The 24,040-nt window shown below is 37.0% G+C and overlaps 1 protein-coding gene and 1 pseudogene across 1 annotated transcript in view; one reads left to right on the forward strand and one right to left on the reverse strand.

The window, feature by feature from the left end:
• Osbpl1a (oxysterol binding protein like 1A) overlaps positions 1-24,040 on the forward strand; it is a 218,075-nt gene that overhangs the window by 123,216 nt on the left and 70,819 nt on the right. Inside the window, exons 16-17 of the mRNA XM_026388022.2 lie at positions 2,650-2,812; positions 21,496-21,652. Of these exons, the coding sequence (XP_026243807.2) occupies positions 2,650-2,812; positions 21,496-21,652 (320 nt within the window). The remainder of the gene's footprint in view (positions 1-2,649; positions 2,813-21,495; positions 21,653-24,040) is intronic.
• LOC113182210 (large ribosomal subunit protein uL23 pseudogene) lies at positions 20,572-21,097 on the reverse strand (annotated as a pseudogene).

Genomic DNA, 24,040 nt, shown 5'->3' on the forward strand with positions numbered 1-24,040 from the left:
GGATTGTAATGCACAAATAAATGCACAAAAGGTACTGTTTCTATTATAATAATTTCTATGCTAGCAGGGGAAAATTTGGAAATGGTTCAAAGGTAAGATGAGTATTTTATGAAGTTGCACTCTGCAATATCTTTATTAGCAGTTCAATACTCATTTTTAAATGCAAAATTTCCCCTAGGTATTTCTGAAATGTTGAGATTTTTAGAAGGTTTGAAATTACTTTGTTCCAGTAATCCCTCTGACTAAAAAGTGTTAATGGAAGTTAAGTATGCTGCTAGATGCTTCTCTAAAGCAACCAGAGAGTTCATTCATTACTAGTGCAATTTCTGTGCTATGTAGAGTTACTTTCTCATGTACATCCCTTAAATAATGGTAGAGATTACCATTTTGTGGGTAGTTTTATAGTAGTTTCTTTAGTTCAGTTGATCCTGTTAGGCTTGAAACTAGTAAGAGTACCCTCAGATGAATTGAAAAATAAAATCAAGGTCAGAAATAGGAGGTGAGAGCCTCTTCCTTTCCTGTTTCCCACCCTGTTCACTTTCTCTTGGGAACAAGTGGGAACAGATGTAGATGTGTAGAAGCGAAGTGCTGCTTATTTTAGATGGTAAAGGATTATAACTACATTTTGAATAAAATCTTGTTGAGGGAACTGGATATTTTTGGACCTTGATCATTTATTTGCCATTTTGCTGAAATCTGCTAGATAAATTTAGGTATTAAAATGTATGTATTTTTTAACTAGAGGGGATCATTTAGTTGACCTTCATTTTTAAAAGTACAATGTAATAACACATTTACATTTTTAATATTTGAAAAGTGAAAAAGATAAGGCTAAAGAGAGTGGGCAGAGATGGAAGACTTTGATCTGACAGTATTGTTTTTGGAATCTACAAATATAACAGTGCTGATAGATCTTTTCATTCAAAGGAAGAATCATTTTGGGTGTTGTCCTCAAATCTAGATAAGTGAATTGTTTAAATCATCAGAGGGAGGAAGAACCATATTTTATTTTTTTAAGTTGCTCTAAGCCATAGTACAAATATTTCCTCTTCTGGAAATAACTGTTTAGATTATAGGAATATTTGCCAAATATTTTTCAGTTTCCTAAAAATTGTAATTCTCTATATAATTTTTTTAGTTTATGTCTCTGCTTATTATTGCTTACCATTTACTGCTATTTTTATTTCATTAACAGCTCTAATAATTATAATCTCAATGCTATAAACAGTAAGGTGTCTAAGGACTGGAACTATTCCCAAGATCATAAAGATGTAACCCTGCTTTGTGCTATGAACTGAGCATTCAGTAAAATTGTATTTTAAGTGGTATCCAGGATTCTTATTTGGAGTGGTGTACCTACTGTGCAGCTCTTAAGACCTCAGGGCCACAAAGGGCCCTGGAGTCAGAACAGAGACAGAAATGCTTCATCCTTGTTCATGGGGAGGAGAATGGGAATGTCAGGCAGTGAGAGGGTTAGATCCTGTGCAGTGAGGAAAGCAGGAGCCATTGTGAGAGTTCTACAGCTTCTAGGACCCAGGACCTGCACACAAAAGGTTTGACCTGGAAGAGGTATAGGGAGTTCACGCTGTCCAGTGCTTTTCCAACTGTGGGACTAGCTCCTGGGTTTGGGCCTCCAGAGTCCATGGGGAGGGGAGAAGAAAGTCAAAGCAGTGAGACTTCTGATCCACACCCAGCATCACCAGCATGTTTCTGCTTCCTAAAATATCTTTTTTATATTTGATAAACATATTTTACTGCTAAATTTAAAAGTTTGAAGACCACTATGTTGACCACACACACACACACACACACACACACACACACACACACACATTGCAACAGTAGATCTCAACATTTTTGGCTCCTATATACAGTGCTCTATTGGCTCCTAATCCAACCAGATTAAGGACTAAATGACCTGAACTACTAATACAAGATAGGTGAAACTCTTCCTACCAAGTCTAGTAATGCTGTTTTGTAGAGATTAGGTTACATGGAGCTTTGAGGGTTTTAGTCATCTGCAGAAGTCTTGAATCACATGCAAGGAATGGATGGTCCTTTGAAAGATGAAAAATCAAACCAGAGTTTACACTGTCTGTTATTTTTTATTTTTTTGAGTATAGTAAGTTGAAGATGTGGAATTGAAGCTAAAATATGGAATTGAACAATTAAAATTAAAGTAGTTATATTTATTACTGGACAACTTGTTTTATTTGATAGACCTACTGCTAGGGAAGTATATCTTTTCTTTGATGTGGTAGACATTTTTAACATTAGAATGGCTCACATTATTTTGTTAAAACCATCTTCAAGCTTTTTATTTCATGATTAATGTTGAGAAATACTATTTTTTAAAAAAAAATGTGTGATTTCTGAATTGATTAACATGCTTCTTAATCTAGAATCCTGATTGAGCTGAATTTGTTTGGTAGTTCTTAATCTGTTTTCATTAACTTAGCTGTTGTGAGAAAAAGCCCCATGGGAAGAACAAAATTAGCTTAGTAATTTTGCTCATTCATCCATGAGTGTATAACATGACTGTTTTCATTTCTGTTGTTTCAGTAGATATGAATCAAAAACAAATAACATTGTCTGAGTAAGTCTGTCTCTTGTCACTCTGAAATCTTTTGTCTATCTGTTTTCTTCTAGGTGAGGAATTTTAAATTGGAACAGGAGCAAGAAAAAAACAAAATTTTGTCAGAAGCACTGGAGACTCTAGCCACTGAACATCATGAATTAGAGCAGTCTCTGGTGGAAGGGTCTCCGCCTCTCAGCATCCTTAGTGAGGACGAGTTCTATGATGCACTGTCAGGTAACTGGAATCCTTTCATCTCTGTTGTGGGTGATTTATAGTCCACCATCTAAATGTTGTGTTAGCATGTTGTTATCTGGAGTTTCCCAGAATAAATACATGGATATATATTAGTATAGTTCTCCAAACTGCAATTTTTTTGTGTGTCATATAAGTAAGGAAGGCTTGGTATAAAATTTATTACTGAGTCTGCCTAGTATATGCTATACTAGGATTGGAGTGCTATTAAAATGGGACATATTTGACTTATTCCTTTGTTCAGTGACCATTTATTTAATACCTCCTGCTGCCAGGTGCTATCACATGTTCTAAGAAAGATGGACAGTTTCAAAGAGGTCCAAGAGTGAAGAATACAGATGAGTAACACTTGGTTACAGTTCAGTATGCTTAGTGCTGAAGTAGAGGTGAGTCCTCGATATAGCTGGAGCAGGCAAAAGTAAATGCTTCACTTTGACTCAGAAACACATGCATAGCCTGCCTGCAGTGAGTGTGGACTTCAAGTCCTCTAGCGCTGACCAACTTTGTCACCTGGGGCAAGCTTCATGACCTCTCTGGTTCTGAATTTCTACACACTTAAAATGGAGCAATTGTAATATCTATTTTAGTACTTTAAGGATTAAATGAGTTCATATGTGTAAATAGTGCTTAGAATAGTGCCTGGTAGTACTGGCACTAAAAACTTAGAGCTATAGGTAGAGAGAGGAAGACAACCTAGAAGAGGAAGTACCAAGGAAATTTAAACTTGTGGGAATTGATTTTAGAAGTTCTGAGACATATGTGGGTGGGGAGGAGAAGCAAATATAGAGGGAAATAGTTGGAGATCAGTGAAATAGAGAAAAATTATTTTATTGAAGGAAATTAAATTCTTGTATAACAAGTGAATATACATAAATATGGGTTTCATAAAACTTGTCCGTGAAATCATAAAACCTTTGTGTATGTGAAGTGAAGGATCAAATTCATAATAGGAAATGAAATGAGGAACCATGGTGAGAGAGAGAGTGGAAATAAGAACTAAAGAAGATTAGGCTCAGGAAGGTAAAAGGGTATGAGAATATAGGACAAGGAAAGGGGGTTGGTAGGGTGTAGACTTAATAGAGGAGAGATCATTATATAAAACAGAAGCAAATGGCAGCACCATTGGCAGAGGTGTGGCAGAATTAAAACAAGAGGAAAACATAATGTTAATAGCCAAATTTCGTAATAGAGAAAGATGATGGTGGTGGTGGTGGTGTCAGTTAAATATGAAACAGTGACTCCTACTAGGAAGGCAAAGAAAGATTGACAAAGTAGTCTACATGACTGGGAGGCTGGAAGGTAGCCAACACTGAAGACTGCTGAAATTTATTATACATAACACTGTGTCACATCCGTTGGTGTTATGTCATGTACTCCTTATGTAAGGGCCCCCTAAAGGAAGTCATTCAGAAGTTTATGGGATTAAATGCATTGAGGTCTGAATATAAAAGATCTCAGGTTCTTCCACTGCTTATCTTTGTTATTCTTAAAAACAACTTAATGTTATTTTATTTAAAAACCCCCATGTTTAAGGTACTTTTCTAGTATGCACGAGATCCTGGGTCCCATCTCTGGTACTACAAACAAAACAAAGCATATTATTTGTTATAAATAATTTATTATAATAATACCACGCCCAGTGACATTCTCCCTAACTGATCACACACTCTGCGTCAGAAGTTCTTGTTAATATCCTGCTATGTTCTCTTCTAGACCTTTGCTAAGCATTCACTTGTATATATATATTTGTGTACATAAGCCTTTTTTTTTTTAAAAGACGTACGTGGAAGTAGCTGTTTAATTGCTCTAGATCAGCTTTTTCAATTTGTTTTAGAAGTCTTTCCCATCTTTATTATAGCTCTAGCATGTTCTTTTAAAGGCTTTGTAAGGCCATACCTCTTTGTAAAGGCTTCAGTGTCATTGTACCACAGTTTCCTTAACCATTCTTTTTTTGATAGACATTTTGTAGCTACTGTTACTTTTCTTCTTCATAGTAATATTTTAACATTTTTCTCCACAATTATCTCCTCTGGGAGGAAGAGATAAAAAAAACTGCAGTCTTTAAGTCAGGACTGACAAGTCATTTCCATATCAAGAGCCAATTCACATTGTTTAGTGCCATTTGCTACTTCATGGATTGCTGTGTTGAGAAAGCTTCTGATGTGGAGTCCAAGTGCCTAGACTAATCTGCACATTCTACCACAGCCATAGGAAATGTCCTAAGGTCCCCTGAATGACCACCTGTGTTTTGTTTTATTTGTCTAAACTTATGTGGCCTTCCTTGTTTACCACTAAAAATATTGGGAATCATTTGGAATATTATAGAAAGTGAATTAAACTGAAGGGTTAGATGCCTTCAGTTCAAATTCTTTACCTACTGTTGACCTAGCCACATAATTCATTGAGATCATAATGGCCATCATTTGGGAATGGCTTTGTCTTCTCACCACAGTATTTAGACATTGACCTCTGTTCCCACGTCCTCCTTCATTTCTATTAAGGAAGAAGAAATGTTTCCCTGTAACTAAGATCATTCCTTCCGATACTACTTCCTTGTGCCTTCCCAAACAGACTTGTTCAGTTATTGCTTCATTTACTTAGACTTTCCATATCATATAACTTTAAATACTATCTGGTATGGTTTGAATTGGGAATGTCTCCCAAAAGCTCATGTGTTGAAGGCTGGTCCCCAATTCAGCAATGTCCAGAGGTGGGACTTTGGGGAGATGATTGGATCACGAGGGTTCTGACCTCATCAGTGGATTAATCTACTGATGTACTAATCATTTATGGCATTATTGGTAGAACCTGTAAGAGGTGGGGCCTAGTTAGAGGAAGTAGGTACTTGGGCACATACCCTAGAAGAGTATATCTTACCCTTGGCCCCCTCCTCTCTCTGCTTCCATGCTTTCATGAGCTGAGCAGGTTTCCTCCCCCATTCCTTTCTACCATGATGTTCTGTTCCTTGTCCTTCCCTTTTGGTAGCACCCTTGTGGTAACTTTGAGTTCAAACAAATAATCCAGGATAATCTTCCCCATCTTAAGATTTCATTTAATCAAATCTGCAAAGTCCATTTTACCATGTAAGATAACATACAATTTCTGGAATAAGGGCCTGGATATCTTTGAGATAACAATTATCTTGACTACCATAACCCTGACCTCTTGGTAGAGACATATACTGAGCTGTCAGCTTCATATATGAAAGATGAATTCTTAGTCTTCCTCTCAGATCCTGTTTTTTCTGGAATTGGCCTCATTTAAGTGACTCCTCTTTCATTTCCTGCAGGCAGAAACTGGAGGTCGATTCATGACATTTGTGTGCCGATTCAGGAAAACACAGTCCAAGGCCTGTCCATTCTACCTTACTGTCATCCCTTGAATTTTTGTTCTGTTAATCTAGGGCAATGGTTAAAGTCTAGGTCTTGGGGCTGGAGGCTGTTGGTGAATCATAGTTCTACCCATTCTTATACCCTTTGAAAAGTTAATTCAATTTTGTATGCATCATTTTTTCATGATCAAATGTGTCATAGGATTATTATAAGTAATAAATATTTGTAGTGTACTTAAAATAGTGCTTAGTACACTCAGGGGTTGACATATGTGAGCTCTCTTTGTTACCTGAGGTATGGCTAGTTGTTTTTTTTAAATTTCTTTAATTTTTTTATTTATATATGACAGTGGAATGCATTACAATTCATATTACATATATAGAGGACGATTTTTCATATCACTGGTTGTATACAAAGTATATTCACACCAATTCGTGTCTTCATACATGTACTTTGGATAATAATGAACATCACATTCCACCATCATTAATAACTCCATGCCCCCTCCCTTCCTCTCCCACCCCTCTGCCCTATCTAGAGCTTATCTATTCCTCCCATTCTCCCCCTCCCTACCCCACTATGAATCAGCCTCCTTATATCAGAGAAAACATTTGGCATTTTGCTTTTGGGGATTGGCTAACTTCACTTAGCATGAACTGATCTTGGCTTCTAGCTTTGCCCCATTGAACTTCATTCTGTACAGTTATCCACAACAACCCTTTTGTAGATGATACATTGTCGCTTTCCCCACCTACAGTCTTTCTCATGGCACCATGAATAAGATCCAGCCACCCCAGCAGGCTGCCTACAAGGCTCTTAACATGATCCAAACCCTGCCTGTCTGTTCATATCCATCTGTCCTCTTATTCCCCCACTCACACAGTCCACCCTAGTCTTTAGCTAAGCCTCAAAAGCAGCCATGGCACTAGGCAATTGGATATATAGCTAAATGAGAGCAAGCAAAAGTAGTCAAAGCTATATCTCATTGGAAAGTTAATTTTAATTCCTGTAATCACAATAATGGATTAAATCAAGCCTGTCCTCATATTGAGAATATATGAAAAAGTACTTAAAGATACTTCTCTTAAAATATTTGAAACTTGGGGGCTGGGGCTGGGCCTCAGTGGTAGAGTGGCTGCCTTGCATGTGTGAGGAACTGGGTTCAATCCCCAGTATCACATAAAAATAAATAAAGATATTGTGTCCATCTACAACTAAAAAAATTCTTAAAATCTTTTCACTAAATGTTCAATCTTCTTTTAAAAAGTTGCCAACTTGTGTCACTTCCTTTAAAAGGATAATTTTATTTACCTAGATTGAAAGTCCATGTGATTTCCTGTTTTCCTTTATCATGTTCCTTTAAGCTTTTTTCAGACAAGCAGGATCAATGGAAATCTACTAATATGGTGGGTAAGACAGACCTTGATGCCAAGCTAACAGTGTAATATAATAATTTTTCCAGCCCTTTGGGATCTCTTGAGAAAATCATTTTTTTCACTGTGCTCGGTGACTAAAGATTTCATAAAATTCCATGAAGCAAACAGATTGCTTTCTCACAATTTGCATTTCATTGTGTAAAACATTTAAAAGGAGATACATTTAACAAAGCATCACATTTTGTTTTCATTTTGTGTGTGTGTGTGTGTGTGTGAGTGTGTGTGTGTGTATAAGGAATGAAATAGTTATGTCAAGCAAAATTTCAATTATAACTAAATGAACACTTTCTTGGAAAAGAGCTAAATGTTCATGCATATTGAAACAAAAGGATTTAACAAGAAACAAATGCTAACTAGAGTTTTCTGTAAAAAAACGTCATTTTGCCAGCAAATAAAGACACTTTATGGAAGAAAAAAAGTGATTCTATTCACATATTTCTACCTAATTAGTTTCATTTTTTTTTTACTATCCTCATCTCTACCAAAGCTCTCAAATATCTTTCAAATATATCCTTTCCTAGACAGTCATCCCTCACTCCTCCAAATAGAGTTCATTCCTTTCTTTATTCCTTTAGTTTATATCTCTTTAATAGCCTTATGTTGTGTTGTACTTGGTCTCTTTGGGATGGGAAGGACCATATCCATTGACATTCCCTAAAATGCTTAGCGCAGGATCATTTTCCACTCTCTAAAAGCTTGGCCGATGAATATAGGTTGTTGAATTAATGTCATTGATATTTCTGTCCTCCTTGAAAATGTTTGGTAATCTATACAGATACAAGGTTATCAGTGGTACTTGCTGATTCCATGCATCAGTGGGGTAGGTGTGGATGAGTGGCAAAGGAAGAAGAAAGGATGAGATGATATCAAAGATTAAACTTGCTCAAGGAACTTGCAATCAAATTGGATCTATGAGACCTCATAGAGGGGCAAAGAAAAACTAAGGGAGAAAACTAAAGGTTCATGACTGTACAAGTCTCTGGTAATCATCTAATAATTGCCATAAAATCATTTAACTGGTAATAAATATTTATTTATTACCAGTTAAATGATTTTATGGCAATTATTTTTAAGTACTGATACTAGTCTGAGATAGCAGTTTTGTGGAAAATTCCTACCCTGTGTGCTCAATTTCCATTTTAGAAACATGTTGAGATCAGTTGCTCAAGAAAAGCTTTCTTGCTAGGTTTTCTTCTTAATGCTATTTTGGTTGAAATATGCATGAATAATGCATAAAATCCAATAATGTAGACTGGCAATACCAATAGATGGTTATGACATGAGGCTGAAGGCAGCTTTAGCATTTTTCAACAGTTATAAGGGCATATCTTTTAAATCATGTCTTTCTAAATCAAAACTTTCAAAGTGGAAGGTGGTAATGTAAGAACTTTGGTTTTGTGTGGAGGAAAGTGACATGGGAACAATTTTGAACTATGTTAGAATTTAATCCAATAAATGCAACAGGTGATAGCTGATAAAAATTAATAACAGCTATAGTGACAGTTTACATATCGAATATACAGGATTTGATGAAGGTCATAAGTTTTATTGGTAAGAACTCAAAAGTCCATAAAGACCATTTAGTAAGACTTTGTTCATACAGTCCAATATTCTCTCCTGTAGTTGTTTTTAAAATAGCTGTATATTTGTATCTGTGACTTTCCCAAGTCTTTTTTCTATACTCTGGACTATCTAGTAATTTGTATTTCCCCTGTTGCTTAGCAGAAAACAGGTTAATTGGTTGATATATAACATTGAATATGAATATGACTTTACTATGTAGCATGTGGTACAATCATATGTAGCATGTGGTACAATATATGTAGCATGTGGTACAATATTCAGAACAGGTCTCGAGCAGTGGAAGGGGCTCTTCATCTAGTTTGTTTATAGTATTGAAAACTGATCTAGCAGCTTACTCATACTGGTGTGTGTGTGTGTGTGTGTGTGTGTGTGTGTGTGTGTAGAGGTACAAACTAGTAAATGAATGTAATTTATCCTTTAAGTTTTGGGTTGACTTTATGGTTCATTATCACTTTTAAAAATGTTTTATTGACTAATGCTTCTATTAATGTTCATTATAAAACCATGTATATTTGGTATTGTCCTAATGCTATTAAGAAGGTCTCATTAATCGAAAATACTTTTTGAGTGCAGACTATGTGCCAGATGGTTTGTTAGGCCCAGGGATACTAAGATAATTAGATAAAGTCTCTGAAGTCAGTGGGTTTGTGGGCAAGCTAGGAGGAGAGACAGGCATGGAAGATAATCATGTATAATGCGTTGAGGTATCTGGTCCTCCAGTCCACTATAGTTCCTCCCAAGATCAGATCCAGAATCTCAGTAACTACATCCCCTCTGTAATCCCAATTTTATTCATCCCACAATCTAACTACTATCTTCTGCCTTTTGACCCTTTCTCTCTAAAACCCTGACCTGACATTTCTTTGGCCTCACCAATACATGTACTCCATGTTTTCACTGTTAGTCTTGTGTCCTCCCCTTCCTCCTTGCCTGGATTAGATTTCATGGAGTGATCACTTTCATTCCTGACTCTCCCTACATTGAACTCACCAAGCAGAACTCCAGCCTCTTCTAACCCTTCCATGCCAATTCCCAAGCAACTAGCTGAGACTGAAGTCAAGTATAAGCCCCTGCTGATATCTCCTTCAGCTCCATGGTTGTTAATGTCTGCTGAATCTGTTTTGCTGCCCAGCAGTCCATTTATGTTTTTCTAGTTAGTTCGTTCTACACACTTGCTTCATACTTCTGCTCTCTTCTAAAATTTCTAATACCTTCTCTTCCTCTCAGCTCCACTCGAGGACATTGTTTATGTCACTGAGAAATTTTTCTTTACCACTGCCAAAGCCTCACATGCAAGTGTATCCCTGTATTCTGCCTCTGTACTTTATAGTGAAGAATACTTTGTCCCTAACTGAAACCAACTCCTCTCTTTGTGCCCCTGTCACTCACAGAGGGACATTATGCAGTTCCTTTTCTCTCCAGGAACCAATCTGTCCTTGTCCCCAGCGGTATATTTATAAAAACAACCCCACCATCAACTTGACGCCACGTCACTTTGCCCTCCTGTCATTCTTCTTGAACACCCTCTGTATGTTTGTTCTTGCTGTGGCACTGCAGTTTCTCTCACCTGGGCCTTCAGTGTCCTATGTTGCCTATTGATGTGGTCCTTTCTCAGTACTCTTCTTGTGCTCAGGCTATGATCATTGAACCTGTTCTCTCTTCTTTCTATACTGACTCTCTAGATCTTTTGTACTCAAAGTATGGTCTCTGGAATAGTAACATCGACATCACCTGGAGCCTTGGAAATGCAGAATCTCAGGCACCAACACACACCTTGCAAATAAGAATCTGCATGTTTACAGATCCCTAGGTAATTCCTGAACACATCAAAGCCTTTGCAGCATTGCTTTGGATGACTTCATCTTATCCCATGCTTTTAAATATAGTCTACATTCTGGTAACTCCCAACAATTTTGTATCCCCATTCTCATTCTTCTCCCTGCATTCAGACTCATATCTAAATATCTATGTATTCATTTAACTGTCTGATTGGATCTCCCAAATGTCCTAAAATGCCTGCAAGAGAACTTGTGATTCTTCTCACAAACCTGTCCCTTGCACAGTCTTCACATCTTCATAAATAGATGTTCTGTCTTTCCACTTCTTTAGCCAAAGCTGAGAACCTTTGGACTATCCATCATAGGCTCTTATTTTTCTCTCATATTATATCCAACAATTCTTATCAGATCTGCCTTCAAAAGAGAGCAGAATCTGGTCATATCTCAGAATTCCACTGCTCTCACACAGGCTGAGGCCCCATCACCTCTCACCTGGGTTATCACAGCAACTGTCCAAACAGACTAGCCTCCAGGTTTGCATCTTATTTCTCGCAGTATTGGAGCATAACATTCATAGAGATCCTTTCCAAGCATGGATCTGTATCGATCCTCTGCACAGAACCCTTTGATGGCTTTGCTTTTCAGCCAGAATAAAAGCTGCAGTCCCAGGTCACCTGACCCTCTCTTACCTTCCTGAGACCTGTGTGACCTCTCAGTCATGCTCCACCATCCCACTGACCTCAGTGCTAGTTTTCAAACTTGCCAAGCATGCCCTTTTCCTCAGGATTTTGCTTTTCATTATTTCCTCTGACTGAAACTTTGTTTTCCCAGATATCTATATGCAGGACTTACTCACCCATTTTCTTCATTTCCTACTTAGAACTTTACCCTGTTATTTTCTATCCCTTCCCCCACCCCACTTTATCCCCCTCAAATTGTACCTTTTAGAAAATACGCTTTGATTGATCTCTCACAACTAGAATGTAAGCTTCTCAATAAAGAGGGGAGGGGGGAGTCTTGTTTAGTTCATCAGTATATTTCTATCCCCTAGAATAGGGCTAGACAAAGAGGTGCTTGATAAAAATTTATTGGACAAGTAAGTGATACGTACCATCAAAGGTACATAAGGCGTGTGATAGCAATTCAGAGGAGAGGCAGCTAACTGAGAAAGTTGGAAAACGCTTTACAAAAGAGACTGCATCTAAGGAGTGTTTCGAAGGGTCAGTAAGAGTTCATCAGACAGATGAGGGCAAAACTATGCTCTGTGGAGAAACAATACACACGCAAAGGTACAGCAAAACAGTTTCCAAAGCCATGAGGTGTCATGGTGGAAGCAGGGGTGAACGTTTTGAATACTGAAGGGCAGTGAGAGGATATAAAGCCAAGATGGTGTTTGAGAACAGTTTTTGATGAGTCTTGTTACAAGATTTTGCTGGAGAACTTGAATTTTAGCATATTAATTTGTGGGGAACAAACAGATAAGTAAGTAGAATAATATCAGATTGGTGTTTTAGGACATTTCATTCTTTTAGTAAGTAACCATTGTGGAATCTTATAATATGCTTACATTATACTAAGAACTGGGAAATGAAAGAAAAGAAGGTATGTTCTTTAGTCAACAGTTCGAATTCTAGTAGAATATTTTAGAAGTGAAGATTGATTTGAGGTCCCAGTGTCCTGGGAGAGAGACCACAAGAGCTTGAGTAAAGCACTGTTAGTAAGCATGGAAAGTTTCTCTTCTCTCCCTTTTTTTTGTTTCAGTGGCCATGTTCCTTCTGAGCTCTGCTGGGAGTTGGAGGCTTCCTCTAGAAAGCCCGGCTAACTTTGTTGACTTGATCAAATCCCCCCTTAGAGCATGTAGCACTGCCTATAGTTTGCATTTTGTACTTGTTTGTATGATTGTTTGATTTTTGTCAGTCCTGCCCCTCAATAACAGTAAATTTCACCAGGAACTTTGTGTCCTTAGCAGCTAGCATATATGCTGGTATATATTGGGTGGTCAACTGAATAAAATTCTGAGATATATTTTTCAAGGCTAAATTGAATGAAACAGGACCAATTAGTTGTGGAGGATAAGCTATCCTTTAGGATTTCCTATTCTTAGTCATTTCTTAAAATTCCGTATTCTGTATTCTGAAAATTTCCACATGGCCCAATGCATCTCAAACTGTGTGATGGAAACTGGACGTGTCATCCTGTTCTATTCCTTCTGTAGTACCTGTCTTGATTAATGACATTGTCATCTAAGTGCTGCAAAAACTATAAATATGGACATCATTTTTTGTTCACTTCCTCATCCCCCTTCCTCAAATCTAAATGTGTAATCTTCTCTTGTTCTCCATTCCTCTCCTAGTATTCACTGACCATACCCCAGTCTAGCCTCCCCTAACTTTTGACCCCACAGACTTAACAGTGCTTTCCTGGCTATTCTCCCTGTTCCCAGACTTGATCCCTCCCACATTATAGAAAGTAAGTTGAGAAACAATCCTCCTGACATAGATCCACGTTCCAGTCCCTGAAATTTGTAAAATATTGCCTTATTTGCAAAAAGAGATCTTAACAGATGTGATTAAGAATTTTGAGATGAGATCATTATGGATTATGCAGGTTGGACTTAAATGCCATCATAAGTATTTGTATAAGAGAAGCAGAGAGCAATTAGAGGAGAGGTCACATGCAGATGGCAGCAGAAATTAGTGATGTGGCCACAAGCCCAGGAATACTGACAGCCACCAAGCTGGGAAAGGCATGGAAGAGAGATTCTCCCTTTGATTCCCCAGAGAGAGTGTGGTCCTCTCAAAACTTTGATTTTGACTCAGTAAAACTGATGTTGGACTTCTGGTTTCCAGAATTTTTAACACTAAATTTGTGCTTTAAGCCACCGAATCTGTGTGGTGATCATTATGGTAGCTTAATGTATCATTATGGAAAATGATACATTAAGGTCATGTGTAAAGTCTAAACCAGGGCTTAATCATGCTCAGAACACACCTACTGACTTCCCATTACCCACAGGTTAAGTCCAGACTCTGATCTGTTCAGTTTAGCAGCCAGCTTCTCAGGGCTATATCTTCTCCCTCTGGCCACCTTCCTCTAGCTGTGTCTGGTAATGGTGGCCACATACTTTGTTCTGTCAGGCCCTGGGGCTCTCTGCTTTTCCTCTAACACCAAGTGTTCTCTCTTCCTACCTGGATGTTGCCTCTGTCCTTCCCATTACAACTCACATGTCATATCTTCATGGAAATAGATTGTAGTTCCCCTAAGAGTGGTTTCTTCCCTTATTCTCACAAACATTTGTTTAAATACACACTTACATGTGTATTTTCCACTGGAGTGGACATCGAGTATGTGGAGAGTACAAGCCATATCTCGTTAACCTTTCTAAATTAGCTCAGCAACCAGCCCTTTACCTAGCCACGTGGTAGGTACTTTGTAAATGTTCCTTTGTTAAATTGAAATCTCATGAAAATACTTTGTTTTTAAACTATGGATTATTCTATAACTGATTTTTAGTTTTAGAATTATTTTCTTTGTAGAGTGAATGCATATGTGACCTTTCTGAAAATAATTTTGAGAAAGGTTGTCAGCAAGACAGATTGGGAAGCTCTGGATTTAGTAATCCAAAATAGATGCATATAATATTTTTTATGAGCTGGGGGTGTGTAGCTTAGTGGCAGAGCACCTGCCTAGCATGTGTGAGGCCCTGAGTTACATCCCCAGAACTGAAGAAGAAGAAAAAAGATTTCTAGTACCCCAATAATGTGGATTGTGTGATTCACCTTCAATTATAACAGTAGTAGGTTTGTTTAGGGACAAGCCAATACCTTTAAGAAACTCTGTCACAAGCAACACTATACCATTTGGTTAATTTTGACCCTAGACATCAATCAGAGATGATATGCTAGAATATCTCCAGCCCTTGTTGCATGCTGCCAAGGTTCTATTTCACATTTTTATCACTTCCTTAGTAAAGTATAGCAGTCTCTTGGCAGCCTCCTCTGTACTCCTGATTTTCAGTTTATAATGTATGCAATAGGCTTTCTTTATTTTCTTTATGATCCTCATTGCTGTATTATTTTGAGTTTATGCAATGATACCTTAAGGCTAAATAAAAAATTGGCACTGATATTTTAAGCCATTCCTTGGATTACTTTGAACATTTTTAGAACATGCCTGCTGCACGGGAAGCCATAAACAATAAAGGTATTAGAGCCTGTGCATTTCCTGCCCATTTCCTGTTACTCTAAGTAACAGGAGGAAGGGCAATTTGGACATTGTCCATAGCTCTTCCATGCTTTGCTCCTTTGTACTGTTTGTTCTCAGGCTAGCTTTCAAAGGTCCTATTTTTTAAAAAGTACTTATCATGATAACTTCTAAGAATTGGAGGCATGTTTATATTGTGAACTTTCTGACCTTGTCTCCAGCCTTTTAATGGTAGGAAAATTAACAAATCAGCACCTGGAAAGCTCCTTTACTCAGAAACAGAGGGTAGAGGTAAGAATCCTCTTAAACCCAGAATAAAGGTAGAGTCCTAGAAACCTAGTCATAGCCATTGGTTTCCAGGATATTTTGATGAGGAAGGGGACCAAGTTCAATCTGAAATGGTTTAAGCTAGTTCTAAGTTCCTGATAGGACCAGAATTTTAAAGGTCAGAGCCACTAAAGAATTGTCACATTAAAACTAACTTTGGGGTTTTTTGTTTGTTTTGTTTTTAAGCCATTCTATTAATATTCCTGTTTTAATTGAAATTAAATTCCTGTTTTAATTGAAATTAAGCTAGCACATGGGAAGAATTTTGTCTACCTTAAATGCTTCTCTGTAAACTTGTGCACTTATCTTATAAAATGGTCTTTTTGCAGTGTCATTTTGCTATTTTTTTTGTCTACAAAGTATACAATGATTACTCTAAGTCCCCCAAATCATTTTGGTACTAGGTGGTTTTGGTACATACCAAGTTTTCCATTTCCCATCATGGGCTGTACAGATTTTTCTAATTGCCCACCAAAAATTTAGTAAATAGTGTTTGACTGTTTCATAAATCCCCTACCCTGTTTTCCAGGGGTCTCTGAAGTATTTTGAAAATTTTAAGTGGCTTTGCTTTATTATCTGTACATAAGGGGAAAATTCAGTGGAAAATAAGAATAATGAAAGGCTAGTTAGCATTGTCTGAAATCTAACTACATATTGTTAAAATAATTTGCTGCTGCATTTAAAAACAGAAAAATTTGGTTTTCCTTCTATATGGTTATTTTTGTAATTGGCATTAAGGTGAGAACTAACAGGACCAGAATGTGATCCATCCATCCAACGTGATAGATCTTGGACTTGGACTGATAGATTTTTATTTGTCTGCTTGTTTGGAGGTGTTTTTGTTGTCATGTTATATAATATTTTATATACATATAAAAACATAAAATTTACCATTGTAACCATTTTTAAGTGTACAGTCCAGTAAAGTTCATTACATTCATGTTCTACAACCATTATCACCCATCTGTTAGCTTTTCTTCACTGTTACAAATACCTGGATAATCAACTTATAAAGAGAAATGCTTTATTTTGGCGCACAGTTTTGGAGGAAAGACCTCCCCACTCCTTGAAGTTTTCACACCACTTGATAATGCAAGCTGAGGACTAAGCCTTTAACTTATGGGCCTTTGGGTGACATTTAAGATCCAAATTATAGCACTATCCATCTCCAGGACTATTTCATTATTTCAAACTGAAACTCCTTACCCATTAAACATTAATTCTCCATTCCACCCCCCATTTAAAAAAAATATATACATACACACACACACACACACATATATGTTGTAGATGGACACAATACCTTTATTTTTATTTTTATGTGGTGCTGAGGGTCGAACCCAGTGCCTTCCCCACGTGAGGTGAGCACGCTACCACTGAGCTGCAACCCCAGCCTAAGTATTGTAGCTTAGACTACTACTATAAGAACACAGCAGCTAGCACATGGGAAGCATAAAACACACTCTTTTCTGATACATTTTGCTTCACACTAAGCCATTACTATATTGCCCAGTAACAACCGATAGTCTATATAAGGCCTGATCTATTTGATACTTTATGTGTGGGCAAAATTGGGGCTGGGTTTGTAGCTTAGAGGTAGAGCACTTGCCTAGCATTCATGAGGCACTGGGTTCGATCCTCAGCACCACATTAAAAAATAATAATAATAATTGAAGAACCCAGCCGGGTGTGGGGTGGCTCATGCGTGTAATCCCAGAGGCTCTGTAGGCTAAGACAGGAGGATCGCAAGTTCAAACCCAGCCTCAGGATCACAAGTTCACACCCTGTCTCTAAGTAAGATACAAAATATGGCTGGGGATGTGACTTAATGGCTGAGTGGCCCTAAGTTCAATCCCTGGTATGCACCCCCCGCCAAAAAAAAAAATTGAAGAACCCACAGCTGTAATCCTAGCATCTTGGGAGGTCCAGTCAGGAGGAGGTCAAGTTCAAGACCAACCTCAACAATTTAGCAAGACCCTATCTCAAAAAAAAATAAAGACTAGGAATGGGAATGTAGCTTACTGGTACAATCTGGGTTTAATCCCCAATTTAAAAAAAAAAAAGAAAAAATTGAATTATTGCCCCAGAGACCCTGAAACCTATCACTGATTTACTTGACCAGGAGGTTTGAAAAGCTAATCTTTGGATAAGCTTTGACCTTCATCAGTAAAACTCAATGGTCATTGTAGCCTATTTGATATTTAGCTAAACATGTTTGAATTTAAATCTTAAGAATTGTTGGTCTTTATGTGAAATGATGTCATACTGGAAATAAGCTTCATGTGACTAGTGCTAAGAAGTTATAATCTATTATGAATGATTTCCTATTGCCAAAAACTTAGTTCAGTTTATTTTACACTGCATACATCAGACATTCCTGCTTATAGAACTAGAAATGACTGAACTTTTGTTATTAAGGAACTAGGTTCTGTTTCACAATACTATAGATCATACAATTGATTGTGTTGCATTCTTTCACCTTTGAACCTTGAAAGTTGAGTGGACTTACCTCTAGCAATTATAGCCTGTCATGGCACATGGTGTTAACTGTCTCATTCCTAGCTTCATTTTATTCCTCTTTGTCCCACTATCTGCCATTGATTTTTATTTATCCTACATGGTCAACTTCATGACTGACTCACAGCCTTCACCCTGCCTCTCCCATTCTCCATCTTCATCTACCATCTTTCCTGAGTCCCTCATTTTTCTCTGGGACATGCTGTTCTCCTTGCCTGGAACGGTTCCTGTGTCATATCTGTCCTCTGCCCCTGCTCTTACTCCTTACACTCTTTTCTCCACTCCAAAGTGATGCCCCTTTGTGGTACTTTGTCTGCTTTTAGACTTGTGTTGTTGTTATACCTAGACAAATATACTGAATTCAGTGGTTTCCCCAGTCTACCTCTGCTGGACCACAGGTGGGAACTGTTCCTCATCCTTTGACTCTCACATGCCCTGCACATGATACAAGGAAGGGAGGAGTGAATTCAGTAGTCTCAGATCTGGTAGATGAGTCAAAATTAGAATCGCAAATTACCATTGGACTTTGCAATATGAACTTAATAAGAGAAGGAGTTTGAGGGTCATGTAAAGAAGAATAAGGATAAGGGAGAGGGCAGAGATGAAAGGAATAGAAGAGAGGTAGATAAGGTGAGGGGACAGAAGGAGTGAATCAGGTATTGCTAACCACAGAGGACAAGGATCTTTAATGCCATGTGATTTATTATCCTTGCACAATGTTCCCATAGTGTGTATTCCTACAGTAACTGATACAGATAAAGGTAGTAGATTTCCAGCTTATATATTTCACCACATAGAAATCTTGTTTTGGGAAAAAAATTTTTTTTACTTCATAAAAATCTATTATTGCCTCTTGTTTAGTGTTTACTGTATATCTACTTTGAAAAAAAACCTTTTTAAGTAGGCAAGTCTTATCCTTTTAAATTGCAAACTCAATATCCTGTGTATAATAATGTTTGATAAATGCTTAGTTTTTTTGATTTTTTTGATATATAAATTATGAGCTAAGAATGCATCTTAATAATACCAATGCAGACAGTTACTTTGACTCTAAATTATTAATTTTTTATGTGAAACACATTTTAAAATTTAGATATGAAAACCCACCTTGACCCACCATTGCAAGACTGCTGTTGCCATCTTTGATTCTGGCTTTGCCTGTTGCTCCCCCAGAAAAGCAATCTAGCCTCTGCTGAGTGCCTTTTTTTTTTTTTTTAACATTTACTATTGTGCCATCTCCCTTAGTAGCCTTTGCTTTCACATCTCTGCTGACTCCAAAATATGGTCAGATTGCCAGTCTATCTCACGTACTCTCTGTCCAGGCAGGACAGAGTGGATGGAAAGATATTTCATCTTGCTATTGAGAAGGCTGCATGATTTAAAACTTATGAATTGCTTACTTGTGTAATTTATTTAGTATTTTTGACGGTAGTTGATCTTGGGTAACTGAGGCCATGGGTAGAGGGGGTCTGTCATATACTTCTTCATTATGAGATGTGTGAGATAACAAAGCTATGGTTTTAGAAATCTTTTAAAATGCCTTTATTTTATTTATTATTTTTATGTGGTGCTGAGGATTGAAACAAGTGCCTCACTTGTACCAGGTAATAAGAGAGTGCTCTACCACTGAGCCACAAACCCAGCTAGAAATTTTATTAAATTTTTATTTGTAGCAAATGAAAAGGACTTTCCCAATGTTGAAAGTCTTTCTGTAAGTCATTTCATCATTCAGAGTGTCTTGGTCAGAGCTCAAGGTATACTGTCTGTTCTAACCTGCAGCTCTGCAGCCCCTACAGAACCAACCTAGTAATGATAAAGCTCAAGATTTTGGCTGAATTATGGAGTGCAGTTGTTGGGGAAGAAAGCCCTAAAATATTTTGTTTTCTGAAGAGTTAAGTTATAACATAATCTTAGTGATTGCTGATGAATGTGTTTGAGGAAGTTTGCACAAATGTGTTTCCAAGTCTTTCCCGTAGGTGAGGACAGGCGATTTGATAGTCACAATGGGAAGTTGAAGGTTATCTTGGTCTTCCACTTTAATAAAAATTCAAGCACCATTTAAAGTTTTATAGAGATTAAATAATGTGTTTTGAGGTGAAATAAAGTGTTGAACAAGTAGTCAGAAAACCTGGGTTCAATCCTGGCGCACCTACTCATAAGCCATGAGGCTTTTCACTTGTTGATCACCCCCATTCCTCTGCCTTCCCTTCACCAGAGTATCTTGGAGATGCTCAGATGGAGAATGTGCAAGTGCCTGAAAGCCATCATGGGCTGGACAAAAATGAGTTGTCTTGTTATTTTCAAACAGGCAGATGGCTCCAATCTGAATACATAATCAGTTGGGAACATGGCATTCCATCCTAAGAATGCCTGCCTGATAATTAATATATGGATACTTCGGGCTTTAGTTCATGAGAATTTAAATAATATCACATTGAAAAAGTATTTTTAAATGTATTTTAAAATTACCTTTACTTTTGTGTCTACAGCATTGGATGTAATTTAAATTAAACTTCTCATAAGTATAGCTACTACAGCTTTTTAATTATACATGAGTTTTTTTTTTTATGTTGGAAAAAAGAAAGTATATTTAGAATTAGACAGCTGGACTTTGTTTAGATGATCCCAATTTTGTTGGCAACGTCCAAAGCATCATAATCAGGAGCCAGTCGAACATATGCCTTTTTCTCTCCATCAGGCCTGATCAGGGTGTTAACCTTGGCCACATCGATGTCATAGAGCTTCTTTACAGCTTGTTTGATCTGGTGTTTGTTTGCCTTGACATCCACAATAAACACAAGTGTGTTGTTGTCTTCAATCTTCTTCATGGCTGACTCAGTGGTCAGAGGGAATTTGATGATGGCATAGTGGTCAAGCTTGTTTCTCCTGGGGGCGCTCTTCCGAGGATATTTGGGCTGCCTCCGGAGACCCAAGACATTGAGGCTCCGGAAGGTAGGTGACGTGCGGATCTTCTTCTTTTTATGACTGTGGACACCCTTCAACACTGCTTTCTTAGCTTTCAAAGCTTTTGCTTTGGCTTCAGCTTTGGGAGGGGCAGGAGCTTCCTTCTTAGCTTTCGGCGCCATCTTGGTGAAAAGGCTATACATGAGTTTTAAAAATAGATTTTTTTTTTTTTTTGGTAAATCATGCCTAAGATGCTTTGAGAGGGAAGATAATAGAAATGTGGAGTGGGAGAAACCACTAAATACGATTTCTTAAAAAATCAGGTAATCTTTGGAAATCTCATTTGGTTTATGATTGGCTTAATTATAAGTTTATGTAAGTGTCCATCTGTTTCACAAATCCACTTGAACATTATTGGGTGCAGGTTCTCTAAAACCCCTGAGGAGGTAGTTAACGGAGGAATTGTTGAAGGACAAAGTAGGCTGCTTAAGTTTCAAAGCCCGATGCATTAAGGGAGATATCCATTGTTACAGAAGCCTTGCACCAAAGTTCACTTCATTCACGATGAACCTGCTCTGCCACAGATTCCGAGTCCGAGCAGTCCCTGAGTCAATTGGAAGCAGTGACAGCACGCTCCTTTGAAGAGGAAGAAGGTCACTTGAACAGTAGAAAACACAGAATGTCTGAAGGAAAAGACTGTGGTGGAGGAGATGCTCTCTCCAATGGCATCAAAAAGCACAGGTAGGATGGCCTTTAAACAGCTCACACTGCTGTTGTGTTCATATGGGGTAAATTGGGATTCATAAAGAAATGTATTTGTAGTACTCTAGCACTTTAATGAAAGGAATTAATGTAGGTACTTATTCCTTTGTCCCTTTAAGATAATGTCATTTATAAGCATAGAAACAAAACACAGAATTTGCTTTTAGCAACCATGTTTTCAGGAGAATGTGTAAATCCTTCAGTTGGTGATTCAGAAAGTTATTCAGAACTACCTATTGAAATCGATGCTGTGTTCCCTTTTTCATCATACATCTTTTATGACTCTGCCTCCCAAAGCTATTTTAGTTTCTAGTCATTTGATCTTCTTGTTGGTTTTATTACGAATGAATGGTAATATTGCCAGCCCGTTGACACAATTTAGTTAAATTTAAACAAAGACAATTATTAAGTCCCAGGATTTGCTGAACTTATCCATTTTAAACTACCTAATGACATTAGTATGTTTTTATTCCCTTGATGGGTTAGTGCTAGAGGATTGTCCCAAATGAATTAAATGTAACAGATATCACAGTTATCTGGTTTCAGCACAGGTTTACAGATACAGTGGCTTATGTGAATGCTGGTATTCACCTAATAACATACAAAATTATCAGTGATGAGTATATCTTTTATCTTTGTCAAAAGATAAGGATTAGTTTAGGATTATTAACAGTTAATTTCTACAAAATAGTCTTGTTTTTTCCCCTTGTTTGTAGATTGTGTCACACCATGGTTCTGATCATACCTGGTCTCAAGTATTGTTCTGGGAAAAATGTATACCTCACTTCTCGGATTTATGTGTACTTTCCTCTTATTAGCAAAAAATGTCTTAGTTTGTTCTTATTTTTAGAAGACCAGTGAGTTTTACAAACTAAAAATAGTTAAAAGAAGATTTTGTTGTTGTTGTTATGATGTTAGAACTTGTCCTCCTCTAAATGTACTTACTAATGACTGTCCTTTGATGGAGTTTACCATTGCAAATGATGTGGCTCACAGTGAGTGTCTCTACTAATTCTCACTACAGTTACCATCAGTTTCTTTGGAGCCTAAATCTAAATTGTGTTCAGGACATTAAATATCTAACAGTAAATCTGGCAGTTTTACCAATAAAAGAGAATACAACCTTTAACTGTTTATCACATACCTGTGGTAAATCTACCTGCCATCCAGTGAGAATACAAGTAAAATCTCTGGAAAACTCAAAGAAGCATACAAAAGTATTTGATATAATTTTTAAAATATCAGAATGAGTACAGAGTTTAGAATACACAGCTGTCATATGTTGTGGCTGAGGGGGATTTCTCTAAAACGTTTTAGGGTCAGATACTCTTTTGTATGTGTGCTAAAATCAGAGTGATAGCAATTTTGCATTTCACCTAATTATATCATATTCATATATTCTGTGCTCTTAGTCAATCCTAGAATGGTACAAATGTGAAATTGTTGAAAAACATAAAATCAGGACAAGTCATTCAGAAAAACAAGAACTGTAACTAAGTAGTGACCTAATCAGAAACGTTTAACTGATAAAATGAGATGTAGTTTAGTAAACCTGTAAATATAATATTATCTTATTCAGTTATTCAGATCAAAAGAGGAAAACTTATGAATATGTCAGCAGCCTAATGTATAAGAAAAAACATCACAATTTCCTATTTTTAAAAAGTAGCTTTTAAGAAGAATTTTAAATGCCTGTGGTTTTTTTCCCATTCTTTCTCTATAGTCAAGTTAAGCAGTATATGCCACATATAATTTAAAAGTTTAATTTTAGAATAGGAAAAAGTTGTAGTATTCAAGGCTATTAAATCCCTTTTGCCCGAACCCTAAACTACATTAGGAATCTTTGTTTCTAGTAAGCAGTTACTGTATTGGTATTAATAATAACTTGCATTGATAGTAATCGTAGTGGTGTTTTAGAAAAGAAGGCCCATGTTGCCGTATGACCTTCATGTTTCTTAGAACTAGCTTAGCGACCATGAAACTTTATTTAAACCTTAAAATTATGTGAAATTTGTTCTCGACCTTGTATTAGTTTTATCTAGTACTGAAAAACAATCTACTTAACATTTAACTTTTCTGTGAAAGTCTTGGATCTACCCCATCTGATACTCCCAGTTAATCCCCTGGTAAATGCACACTGAAATTTAGGGGAGACACCACGTGGAAGTCTACAGATTATAAATTTTAAAACAGGAAATAGAGAGAATGTATATTTTTTTAATGAGAAAAGAGGGACTTTACCTCATTCATATATATATATATATATATATATATATATATATATATATATAAAATTTTATTATGGTCCTTGCATAATTAATTTCCTGGGTTTTCAGTCAGATACTACCCCTTTTTTTTAGCCATGAA

The sequence above is a fragment of the Urocitellus parryii genome, chromosome 13 (genome assembly GCF_045843805.1).
Source record: "Urocitellus parryii isolate mUroPar1 chromosome 13, mUroPar1.hap1, whole genome shotgun sequence".
Lineage (NCBI taxonomy): Eukaryota > Metazoa > Chordata > Mammalia > Rodentia > Sciuridae > Urocitellus > Urocitellus parryii.